The following is a 13247-nucleotide window of genomic DNA, read 5'->3' as shown; positions in this document are numbered from 1 at the left end:
TTTCCCATCCTTTTTCTTTGAGAGATGTAAAATGACTCCAGGACTAGGGAATGTCTGTGTACAAAGTCCCTTTGTTTCTTCTTAAGCAGCTGCCTGGAAATGACAGGCTTCACATGGCTTAAAGTACATGTTGGTGCACACAAAACCTATAATTTACTTATTGCTTCTCAGATTAAAATCACTTTTGAATCGTTTTCAGTTGGGGGCCTTATCTACACCTTCTCAGGTTTGGAAAAGGTGCCAGGGGTAGGTTTACAGTGTGGGCGGGTAGCCATGAAAGTCTTGCTTGTGTCCTCTGCCTAAGCCTGGGCGGCCAAGGGCCAGGGGTGGGCGTGGAAGTCACAGCGTGACTAGGAAGGTTGCTGGGCTGCTGGTCCCCAGGCCTGAGCTCTTCATCCCCTTGCTCCTCCACGGGAACCTGCTGTTGCTGGTTGGGGTGGGCGGGGGGAAGGTTTACACGGTGGCACCTGGTCCCGCGAGGGATTAGGGAGGACTTTTCCTAAACCACGCCTTGTCCCTTCATTGGCCACGTGCTCAACCTGGCAGTTAGAAGTGAGACTCAGCTTCGGATGTTGCCTCCACGTTATGGGACACCTAAAAGTACTCAAAATCGTCTTTATGAATGTTTATGGTCCTGTCTTTTACTTTGTTCGTTTTCTCCTTTTAAAAGGTAAAACTACCTTTTATGGGTAGTTCGTTTATATCCAAAAGTCGGGTGGGCACATATCCTGTAGTTGAATACTCATTCAAGTGAGTACAATGGGCCAAAGATGAAATTCTGTGCAGAAGTGCTGAAAGTCAGACAGAGGAGGTGGTGATTAAACTGAGACCTAAAGAATGGGTACAAGTTGGCACAACTCATCCTTTGGGCCCCTAGTTCACGTGTGAAAAGCAACATCTACAGGATTGCACAGATTTGGGTGTGACTCCCCATTCTGTCCCTTACTGGCGTGTGTGGCCAGAGCTTCTCCTTCCTCTTTGGTAAAATGGGAAGAAAAATAACGCCTGCATTATAGGGATGATCTTACCACCCTGGCATATAGTGGGAGCCTGAATGCTTTTATATATGCTGATGCTTGGCATGTAGTAATTGCTTTACAAATACGGCCTAAATAAGTGGATAAATGAATTCAGTCATCTTCTGTTTGTAAGAAACTGCCTTAGATTTTAAAGATAGCATGTTCCTGCTCTGCGCTGTCCGGAAGCTCCAGTCTTTTAGGGGAGAAATATGTACTTGCAAATAACTTACAATACAAGGTAGGATGTGCTCACTGCTATAGCAGAAGTTCGGATAAAGTACGTGGGCAGGGAGGAGGGTGAGATTCATTTTTGCCTGGGATAAAGGAGAAAGCTTTTCGAAGAGGGGACTGAGATTGCACTTGACCTGGGCCAGGAAGAGTGAGCATGACTTTAGGGAGAGCAGGTAGAAGAAAAACCCTTCTTGGCAGTGTGAGAGCAAAGCTCTAGTGGTGGGACAGTTCGGGCAGAGTTTGTTCAACACGTACTATGTAGATGTACCTTGAACTTGGGCTAGTGAAGGGAGGAGCGGGAAGTAAGGTTACAGACAGAAGGACTTTGCTTCCTTGCTGAGGGGTGTGAACTTTATAGAAAATGGGGAGCCATCGACAGGAAATGAGACCTGCGTTTCAGGAAGGGAGCCAAGAGGAAATACAGAGGAGGGCCTGGGGCATGGAGATGAGAGGGCACAGAGGCAGGGGGCTCTCAAGGTCAGCGGTAAGGGGGAGCTGGAACTGACTTAGGCAGGGGTGGTGTTAACGCAAAGGCTGCCTGTGGCTGTCAAGTAGGAGCAAGCCTCCTGCTGCAACCCGGAGTCCTGACAGTGTGACTTGGAGAGCTTTTCCCAGTCCCACGTCGCCCCTTGCTACCCTCTCTGCTACCCTCTGCTACTGTTGCCTTGGAGAGTCATTGCCGAGAGGAGAGCCCTTGTTTTCTAAGGGAGTCAGTCGGACCCTTTAGAATCAAAGACTCAGCCATGAATTGGAGAAGGAGTAGAAGCAGACAGCAGAAGGCAGGGATGAATCAAAAATTACTGAGATGTCCAAGCTGGGGAACTAGGAGGGTGGTGATACCATTGAGTGGTGAGGACAGGTAGGGGTCGAGGATGAAGAGTGTGATTATTCCTTTTTTTTTAAATTTATTTTATTGAAGTATAGTTGGTTTACAATGTTCTGTTAAGTTCTGCTGTATAGCAAAGTGATTCCATTATGAAAACGAAATGTATATATGTATTCTTTTCCATTATGGTTTATCACAGGATATTGAATATACTTCCCTGTGCTATACAGTAGGACCTTGTTGTTTATCCGTTCTGTATATAATAGTTTGCATCTACTAATCCCAAACTCCCAGTCCATCCCAACCCCCTCCCCCTTGGCAGTCACAAGTCTGTTCTCTACGTCTGTGAGTCTGTTTCATAGATATAAGTTCATTTGAGTCATATTTTAGATTCCACATAATAGGTGATAGTATATGGTATTTGTCTTTCTGTTTCTGACTTAGTGTGATAATCTCTAGGTCCATCTGTGCTGTTGCAAATGGCATTATTTCATTCATTTTTATGGCTGAGTAGTATTCCATTGTGTATATATACCACATCTTCTTTATCCATTCATTTGTTGATGGACGTTGAGGTTGCTTCCACGTCTTGGCTTTTGTGAATAGTGCTGTTATGAACACAGGGGTGCGTGTATCTTTGAATTATAGTTTTGTCTGGGTGTATGCCCAGGAGTGGGATTGCTGGATCATTGAGAGTGTGTTTGTTCTAACTCGTGTTTGCGTGGACATGGCTGTTTACTAAGTGGATTAGATTTTCTTAGGGTAGCAAAACCAGTTAACATATCCATAGTCTGTTTTTGTTCATAGCCAAAGGTTTCCAAACTCACAGCCCTTTTGTTTAGTATAAATTCAGAGGCAGCTATGCAGCAGTGTGAGGCCTGAGAAGGTCAGTGACTCAGCAATGAACATGGAAAGGCTTCCCTTCTGTAGGTAAAATGTGTTGTCCCAGTTTCCAGCAGTTTCCTAACTTCACAGAAAATTGGATAACTCGTCAATGGCCTTTTGGGACTCAGAAGGTTCCAGAAGGGAGAGAGAAGGAAGCATAACCAGGACTGGCTATAAGGCTTTTCCTCTCTGCTGTCTTGTGCCACAGAGACATCAGGCTAGTCTCTCTCCAAAGTGTTGCCACCCACGAGGCAGGTCCCCTGGGGAGTTTGCCTTGGTTCAGTTATTGGGTTTTTCCCCCCTTTGTTTAAAATTTTTAGTCTAATACTCTCTTGGGTTTAATAAAGTATCATTTTCTCATATTTCTGAATAGGTTAAAAAAAAAAACCTGAGCAACTAGTAAATGTGTAAGTCAAGGAATCTGTCGAAATGTGGCTTTCCATTTCCTTACCCTTGTCTCCTTTTATCCGTGAGAAATACCATCAGGATTATGAAGGATGGTGCAAGGAGAGCTGGGCAGGTACTAGTTTTCACCCTTAGTTGTCACCCAGATTTCTGTCAAGCATTTGTTTTATTTTTTTTTTTATGGTCCTGTTCAAGTTCTTGTATTGGTCGTCTTGGCCCCCAACATTTACTCTCTTTAAAAAATCTTTAAATTTTTATTTATTTATTTATTTATTTTTGCGGTACGCGGGCCTCTCACTGCTGCGGCCTCTCCCGCCGCGGAGCACAGGCTCCGGACGCGCAGGCTCAGCGGCCATGGCTCACGGCCCCAGCCGCTCCACGGGATGTGGGATCTTCCCGGACCGGGGCACGAACCCGTGTCCCCTGCATCGACAGGCGGACTCTCAACCACTGCGCCACCAGGGAAGCCCTATTTTTATGTATTTTTAAAGGTTACTTTCCATTTACAGTTATTAGAAAATATTGGCCGTACTCCCTGTGTTGTACAACACAAAACATCCTGGAGCCTGTCTTCTACCAAGTAGCTTGTGCCTCCCACTTCCCCACCCCTCCATCGCCCCTCCCCCGCCCCCCACTGGTAACCACTAGTTTGTTCTCTGTATCTGTGAGTCAAGCACTGGTTTGAATTCAGAAGTGAGTGTCTCTGTTGAGCTTCCGTTTGCTGAGTTGCCTTAACTTTCTTGATCTTCCTCCATCGTCATCCGACTGCCACTTCCCGAAAGGCACTTATCCTGTTCATCACTGTTGAAGCTTTTGCCTATTTTTAGTGCTCATTCTGCTTCATCTCTTTTTCCCCATTGCCCCTGTTCACCACACCCTCCTAAAGCTCCATCCTGCCTCAGTTTCCAGAATTCTTGTCTTTTTCCTCCTTCCTCTCTGACATCCATTTTTCAGGCTTCTATTACACCATTAGCCAGTGAGGCAGAAGAGATCTTCATTCAGCCTGGATTTGAAAGGTCTTCGTTCAATCTGGACTGAAATCTCTCTGCCAATACCTGGCGAGTTAACTAATGTCCCTGAGCCTCGATTTCCTCATCTGTTGGACAGATGTGTTGTTAAGGTATATTAGTTTGCCAGGGCTGCCATAACACAGTAGCACAGACTGGGTGGCTTGAACAACAGAAATGTATTTTCTAGGGTTCTCAAGGGACAAAGTTTGAGATCAAGGTGTCGGCAGAGTTGGTTTCTTCTGTGGCCTCTTTCTCTCCTTGACTTTTAGATGACTGTCTTCACCTGGTCTTCTGTCTGGACCTGTCTGTCCTGATGTCATCTTCTCAGAAGGACACCAGTCTTATGTGATTAGGGTCCACTCCAGTGGCCCCACTTTACTTTAATTACCCTTTTAAAGACCCTATCTCCAAATACAGTTATAGTCTGAGGTACTAGGGATTAGGTCTTGAACATCAGAATTTGGGAAGGACACAGTTCAGCCCGTAATGAAAGGTTAAATGAAATAATGTGATTAAAGTTCCCAGCACCCCTCTCTTGTCTTCTGTTAGCGCTTTGTTGATGTTGGAGCACTGACTTGGCTCTCTTTTATCTTGTCCTTTTCTTTTTGAGAGGAAATTAAATATTTGGAGGTTTCAAATTATGTATACAGTGCCTCCCAAATCCATGTTTCAAGTTCCATTTTCATAGCTGAGTCCAAGACCACTGTTTCCAGTTGTCCAGTGGGCGTCTCGATTTTGAGACCTTGCATGTAACTAGACCCAAACTACATGCCTTTGCTTCTCTTCTGTATCTTTGTTAGTAGTAGCACACACGCCCACCTACCTAAGCTCAGGGGTTCCTGTTTCTTTCTTCTCCCTCCCTTTTCACTGGAATCAAACTGATCACCAAGTGCAATTCAGCATATTTTACTTCCAGTAAATTTTCAGAGCAGTCAATCCCATCCCTTTATCGCAGTCCACACTGTAATGCTTGAGTTAAGACCTTCATCTTTTTTCTGTTCACTTGGTTCCCTTGTCTCTTGTTTTGTCCATGTCCAGTAACTGCCGGAGTTGTTTTTCTGAAGTGCAATCTAAGCATTTCATTCTGTTCACTTAAATGTTTCAGTATTCCCCTTCATTGCATAAAGATAAAGTAAACCCCTTAGCATGGTAACAAATTCCTTCCCAACCAACCCCTCCTGCCACCTGTAACCATCTCTACCCACTTTCTGGAAAACACCCAGTTACCGTTTTAAGATAAGTTTGATGCCATCTTCTCTCTGAAGCATTCCCTAGTTGTGTGTGTGTGTGTGTGTGTGTGTGTGTGTGTATGCGTGCGTGTGCGCGCATGCTAAAATATATGTAGCACAGAATTTGCTTTTTTAACGATTTTTAAATGTGCAGTTCTGATGGCCGTAGGTATATTCACAATGTTGTGTGACCAACACCACTGTCTGCAGCACTTTTTCATCACCCCAGGTAGACACCCTGTACCCATTAAGCAATAGCTCCTCATCACTCCCTCTTCCCAGCCCCTCTTTTTTTTTTTTTTTTTTTTTTTTTTTTTTTTTTTTTTGCGGTACGCTGGCCTCTCACTGCTGTGGCCTCTCCCGTTGTGGAGCACAGGCTCCGGACGCGCAGGCTCAGCAGCCATGGCTCACGGGCCCAGCCGCTCCGCGGCATGTGGGATCTTCCTGGACCAGGGCACGAACCCGTGTCCCCTGCATCGGCAGGCGGACTCTCAACCACTGTGCCAGGGAAGCCCCTTCCCAGCCTCTCTTAACATCTAACCTACTTTCTGTCTCTATGTACTTGCCTATTCCATATGTTTCATATAAGTGGAATCACACGTTATTCTTCTGTGTCTGGCTTATTTCACTTAGAGTAGTGTTTCTGAGGTTCATCCATGTTGTAGGAAGTATCAGAATTTCATTCTTTTTTATTGCCGAATAATAGTCCATTGCATGTGTATATCACCTTTTGTGTGTCTGTTTATCCACTGATGGACACTTGAGTGGTTTCTGCTTGTTGGCGATTGTGAGTGATGCTGCTCTGACTGTTCATGTGCAAGTCTCCATCTGAGTCCCTGTTTTCAGTTCTTTGGGGTGTGTAGCTGGAATTGCAGGATTCTCTAGCTTCTTGAGTTAGGAATTCCTTCCTCTTGTTTTCCCAAAGCACACCACATGTGACTCTATTATAGTGTTTGACGAATTGTTTTGTAAATAATTTCTGCCCCTTCCTGTACCTCACTGGACAGCATTAGTTACAGCATGTAGACCCCTTGTCTGGTACCGAGTAGCTGTCATTACACATCTACTGAATGATTAAACGAATGAATGAAAGAAGGAACACTCAAGCTATAGCAGTCATGTCATGGGAATAGTGGCTAAATGCACCAAAACTTGTATGCTATTAAGGCCTGTTTATAATCAGCTTATAAAGAGGAGCAGCTTATAAATAAATAAGTAAATGAAGAGGAGCAGCTTGCTAGTCTCCGGTAGGGTGGGAGGAAGCGCAAAATTTAGAGGCGAGACACTTTGCTGTGAAAAGAGGCTCCATGGAACAGCTGGAAATATTTGAAATCCAGCCACAGTCTGAAATACCAACCACATGCAGTCAGGGTTTGTGGCACACAATTGAATGACATTTTCCTCTGAGATTTTAAAATACAGATTACCAATAAAAGCGTCCAATGAGCCTCTTCCACCCTGCCTTTAGACATTCCGTCCAGCCGCTATGCTGATAGAACGATCGTCCGACTTTGGAAAAACCTGGGGTGTATACAGATACTTTGCCTATGATTGTGAGAGCTCGTTTCCCGGCATTTCCACCGGCCCCATGAAAAAAGTCGATGATATAATTTGTGATTCCCGATATTCTGACATTGAACCCTCAACGGAAGGAGAGGTTGGTTTGTTCTTTTTGTTTTCCATTCTACTTACAAATCTGGTTTTTGATCATTGCAAAAATACCAATTACTCATATCTATTTTTAGGTGATTTTTCGTGCTTTAGATCCTGCTTTCAGAATAGAAGATCCTTACAGTCCAAGGATACAGAGTAAGCTTGTTTTCAAATAAAAGCTTTAATGAAGAACAGCAATCATGGGAGAATGCTTACCCAGAGCACTGCTACCCAGAATCTAAATATGAAGTGCTAATTCCACCCTCTGCATTTCCTTCTTTCTTTGCAATGCTCTTGAAATTGGCAGTTATCAGTCCTCACTGAAGGGGAACACGTTTTGATAAGAGTAACAGGTTTGTGTCATAAGACCCCAAACCATTATGCTGGTCATAATACCTTATTTATTGCTCAGTATCATGTATATATGACGTGTGTGTGTATATATATATATATATCGCGTATATGATATATATCATATATTATACATACATATATATAATTATGTATATACAGGTACAGATTAGGCCATTGTAACAAGGTGTCCCCAAAAATGCAGTGTCTCAAAAAAGTTGACTTCTCTTACGAAATCACCGAGGGAGATTTACAGATAAAGTACCATTCGCTTGCCGCAAGCAGGCTTACCAGTTAAAATACAGGATGACACCTGGTTCAGTATGAACTTTCAGATAAATAACAAATCATTTTTTTAGGATAACTATATCCCATGTGATATTTGTGACTGGTACGAGCCTATTCCATGCAATATTTGTGGTTAGTATAACCATGTGATATTTGGGACATATTGCTACTGCAATGATTAATTGTTTATCTGAAATTCAAAGTTACGAGCACCTTGTATTATTATTGCCAAATCTGGCAACTGTAGCCATTAGGTCACCCAGGTTCCCAGGTTCCCTCTGTCTTGTAGTCTGTATCCACATGGTTAGACCTGCATCAACCCCACCCTGTCCTTGTCCCAACCTGTGGGAGGGGACAAGTAAAGGGCAAGCGACCTGAAGCCGAACATCACATCCGTTCACACCTCATTGGCCAAAATTAGTCCCCTGGCTACACCGCAGGAGATGTGAGATGCTCTAGCTAGTGGCTGTGTGCGCTCTCTAACTCTTGGCTAGAGCTCTTATTGTCAAAAGAAGAAGAGAAGAAAGAATCCTGGGGGAAAATTTGAGGTCTCAGCCATATTCAGTGTGCTCATTAGGATGAGGGTTGCAGTTGCATTTCACAGATGAGTCAACTCAGGCTCAGAGTTGGACTCACACGTATAAAGTGACGTGGCTATTTAATGAGAGATCCTGAACGCGTGTGTTATGATTCTTAGAGCAGAGTGCTTTCCAGCATCCAGCAACCAGGCTCATGTCTTTACAGAGATACATTGTGATCTTGGTAGGCAGCATGGGCTTTGGAGTCTGCCACAGCTGGGTTTAAGTCCCAGCTCCAGCATATCAGAGCTCTGTGACCTTGGGCAAGTCATTTACTTACAACTTTTTTTTAGCTTCTACTTTTTCATCTGTAAATGGAGAGTCATATTGACCTCTGGTTGTTGTGGACGGAAAATGAGTAACGTATATAAATGACTCACCAAGGTGCCCAACGCATAGAAAACGTTGGGCCCGTGAAACTGCTGCCACTGTTGGTGGCATCAGCTGTCACTCAGGCCTTCTGTAGACCCAGTCCTGCACCTCAGAGTGAGGATAAGGCCCCCTCTCCAGCTACTGAGGTGCAGTCAGTTGAGCAGAGGTGGGGTGAGGTCTTGCTGGTTTTTCTCAGTGGAGCATGGCCCTCCTTTGACCCAAAGCCCCGTGGCGCTTCCTGGCTCACAGCAGGGGAGAGTAGAATGGAAGAAGTCCAGGGAATATTGCCAGAAAAGTGCTGTTTCCCCACTTAATTTTACGTATGGCCCAGACCGTGTCTGGTCTGTAATTTATTAAATTCATAGAATGTACGTTCTATTGTCAAACAAATATTTATTTTAAAGTTTTTATTTTTTTAATTTTATTGGAGTATAGTTGATTTACAATGTTGTGTTACTTTTCGGTGTACAGCAAAGTGATTCAGTTACACATGTACATATATTTGTTATTTTTCAGACTGTTTTCTCATATAGGTTATCCCAGAATATTGAGTAGAGTTCCCCGTGCTATCCAGTAGGTCCTTGCTGGTTATCTGTCTTGCCTATAGTAATGTGTGTGTGTTCATCCCAAGCTCCTGATTTATCCCTCCCCCACCCGCTGCCATGTTTCCCCTTTGGTGAGCATAAGTTTGTTTTGGTTATCTGTAAGTCTTTCTGTTTTGTAAATAAGTTCACCTGTATCATTTTTTAAAATTAGATCCCACATATAAGCGATATCATATGACATTTGCCTTTCTCTGTCTGACTTCCTTCACTTAGTGTGATATCAAACACATATTTAATGGTACATGCAGCCCTGTGCCATTTCTGAGTGAGCTCTGGGAGGCCTGCCCTCCCCGCTCTCAAAATCCAGTTGCGAGAAATGTCCACACAGGCTCCATGACCAGCACCTCCTGGGTCCGTAAAAGGACTCACGGTCTGTTCCTTTAGGGTGAAATTTGTGGGACTTGGAGAATGTGCTGCCATTATAATTCTATTGTCTTCGGCTGTTAAATGGCATCAGAAAACCTATTCCTGTATTAAAGAAGCATCCACTGTAACAGATCATGTTACAGATACATCCACTGTTACAGATCATGTTTGGATTTACTTTGTAATCAAGGGAACAATATCTCTTTAGTTGTCCCTATTGTTGAGGCCTCCGAAACTCACTTCAAAAGTGATTGTGCCTCTTATAACAGCAGTAAATACGAGGCTTAGCTGTTGTTAAATATGGCAGGAGAGAGCGAGGGAGCTTATTTGCTCTGCTGAGGGCTTCCACAGAGATCACTCAAGGGCTTCTAAATACTCCAGCTGCTCTTCACGTTTGTTGTTTGGCCTCTTGTCAATAGGCGCTTGTGCTCGTATTGTGCAGGAGGAAATGTTGGCATTCAGAAGTTCCGTTCGATGAAGTAGTACCACAGTTTCTCTGTTTGGTTTTTGATTTTACAAAGAGCCTAAGTTGAATGCATGGACTCATGGGCTTTCTCTTTCAACCCACAGCTATTTCTGTAGTCTTCATTGTAAGCTATGCATATATTATAAGTATTTAAAATTGTATCTGGGCTTTGAAAGTATCTGATGCATTGGGCCAATGCCCCGTTGTCCCGTGTTGTAAATTTTAAGAATCTATCAGCAGAAAGGAAAGTAAAGCTTAGGAGCAATTTTAGGCTACAGAGCTAAAAGGGGAGGACAGGTGGACTAATGAATCTTTTGGGGTCCACTTCAGCAAGAGCCCACTTAGTGATTAATGAAAACACTGATAGAGAAGATTGAATCACTCTTGGTTTATCAAGTTATTAGAGAATGTAATTGACAGCCCCGCTTCTGTAATAAGCATAGGCCTATAGACCCAGAAAAAGGAAGAAAAGATCAAATAAGAGACATTGGTCTAGAAGTAATTTCTATTTAGGAAAGAATAATTTGCCTCAGCATCCCAATACTAAGCTCCTTTATCTTCATGCCACTGTATTATATTGGTAATTATATTGGTAAACTGTAAAACTAAGACCCAGAAAGTTGTAGATTGTAACTGTGCTTCCAAACTGGGTTGAAAAGTCAGGCCCTGGATTGTGGTTATTCTATCATGTTAAATCGATTTTAGTAACTTGGATTTCACCTAAATGGTGGGAAATTTCAGATAGCATTTTCCTCGCCAAAGATAAACACATGTCTCTAATTGTCTTATAATGATAATGAGAATTGGAGTGCTTTGATAAGCTCTTTCCCACCTGAATGGAATTTTCTGATTTTGAGACTAATTGCTGTGGGAACCAGATGGTATTGCAGTAGTTTAGATTACTGTGTGTTCAGTGGCTTCCGGCAATCATGCAACCGCATTTTTAAATTTCTCCGCCTCCACACTTCTTCCTGAGACATCAGTCTGCCAACAAATCCATCACAAAACAGATGTTCTTGTTAGACTGATGAGAAGGGAATAACCTTTCTTCGAGAGACTGTCACATTATGTTAACCTTTATTATTACGTGCATGTAGATCATGCAGCGGGGGTAAGCTTAAGCCATTTTTATTTGTCATGCCTTTCTATAAAGAGGAAAAAAACAAGTTGTCTAATTGCAAAGGAAGCCTTGCTTCTTTGATCACACTTTCCATATTCTTGGTGACCTTCGTAGATCTCTTAAAAATCACCAACTTGAGAATCAAGTTTGTGAAACTACATACTTTGGGAGATAACCTTTTGGATTCCAGAATGGAAATCAGAGAAAAGTACTATTACGCGGTTTACGATATGGTGATTCGAGGAAACTGCTTCTGCTATGGCCACGCCAGCGAGTGTGCCCCGGTGGATGGATTCCACACAGAAGGAGAAGGAATGGTAAGTACACGTTCCAGGCAGCTTCCTCCTTCGTACGGGTGATTCTAAAAAGCAGATGAAAGCTAGTATTACCTTTTTATTTGGGGTCATATTTTTCCAGACCGCTATTTAGTCCTTTGTACCATTCCAGTGGTTGATTTTTTTTTTTTCTTTTCTGTTTGCTGATTTTCTTGGACTACGAGAATGTAAAGAATACTCATTTCATAGACACCGAATTTTTGGAAATTGTCCCTGTGGGCTGCTGCCACAGTAGATATTTTAGTCAGCAAGGATTAGAAAGTTTTCTACGTGACAGTCACATCTTCCTTTACTTGAGGGAATATTAAAAACCACAAGCATTCCAGCCTGCATGCCAGAAGGCATAAATTGACCTCAGCCCAGAGAACCTGGAAATTTGAACCTAGAACCATGGACACCCTTTAGGAGTCAAATGGACTTTGTTTCTTGATCTTCTAGTTTCATTCTTTTCCTGCTTTTATGCTGTGTTTTCAAATTATGTAATTTTAAAAATAGGGGACTTGGGTAACTTGCCAAATGGGTAACGTTAGGATATTTTACCAGTTTCTAAGTGAATTGTTGATTCTTGTTAGAAGAGACCAGAGTTTAAGTAATTTGCCAAAGGGCGCTATGTAAGTACATGGCAGATGCGAGTTGAAATCTTGCTCTCCTGACTGCACCAGGGCCTCCACTGGACTGTGGGCCTTGCTTCCTTTTTTTTAATTAAATAAATATTTTTATTTATTTTTTTGAATTTTATTGTATTTATTTTTTTATACAGCAGGTTCTTATTAGTTATCCATTTTATACATATTAGTGTATACCTGTCAATCCCAATCTCCCAATTCATCCCACCACCAGCTCACCTCCCTGCCACTTTCTCCCCTTGGTGTCCATACATTTGTTTTCTACATCTGTGTCTCTTTCTGCGCTGCAAACCGGTTCATCTGTACCATTCTTCTAGGTTCCACATATATGCGTTAATATACGATATTTGTTTTTCTCTTTCTGATTTACTTCGCTCTGTATGACAGTCTCTAGATCCATCCATGTCTCTACAAATGACTCAGTTTCGTTCCTTTTTATGGCTGAGTAATATTCCATTGTATGTATGTACCACATCTTCTTTATCCATTCGTCTGTCGATGGGCATTTAGGTTGCTTCCATGTCCTGGCTATTGTAAATAGCGCTGCAATGAACATTGGGGTGCATGTGTCTTTTTGAATTATGGTTTTCTCTGGGTATATGCCCAGTCATGGGATTGCTGGGTCATATGGTAATTCTATTTTTAGTTTTTTAAGGAACCTTCATACTGTTCTCCCTAGTGGCTGTATCCATTTACATTCCCACAAACAGTGCAAGAGGGTTCCCTTTCCTCCACACCCTCTCCATCATTTGTTGTTTGTAGATTTTCTGATGATGCCCATTCTGACTGGTGTGAGATGATATCTCATTGTAGTTTTGATTTGCATTTCTCTAATAATTAGTGATGTTGAGCAGCTTTTCATGTGCTTCTTGGCCATCTGTA

At 42.7% G+C, this 13247-nt stretch overlaps 1 protein-coding gene across 1 annotated transcript in view; it reads left to right on the top strand.

The window, feature by feature from the left end:
- LAMB1 (laminin subunit beta 1) overlaps positions 1-13247 on the top strand; it is a 73644-nt gene that overhangs the window by 8080 nt on the left and 52317 nt on the right. The window contains exons 6-8 of the mRNA XM_060157293.1: positions 7074-7262; positions 7351-7414; positions 11519-11721. Coding sequence (XP_060013276.1) covers positions 7074-7262; positions 7351-7414; positions 11519-11721 — 456 coding nt within the window. The remainder of the gene's footprint in view (positions 1-7073; positions 7263-7350; positions 7415-11518; positions 11722-13247) is intronic.

The sequence above is a fragment of the Lagenorhynchus albirostris genome, chromosome 8 (genome assembly GCF_949774975.1).
Source record: "Lagenorhynchus albirostris chromosome 8, mLagAlb1.1, whole genome shotgun sequence".
In the NCBI taxonomy this organism is placed as follows: domain Eukaryota; kingdom Metazoa; phylum Chordata; class Mammalia; order Artiodactyla; family Delphinidae; genus Lagenorhynchus; species Lagenorhynchus albirostris.
Note: the sequence above shows the minus strand (reverse complement) of the source record. Positions and strands in the feature narration are given on the sequence as shown.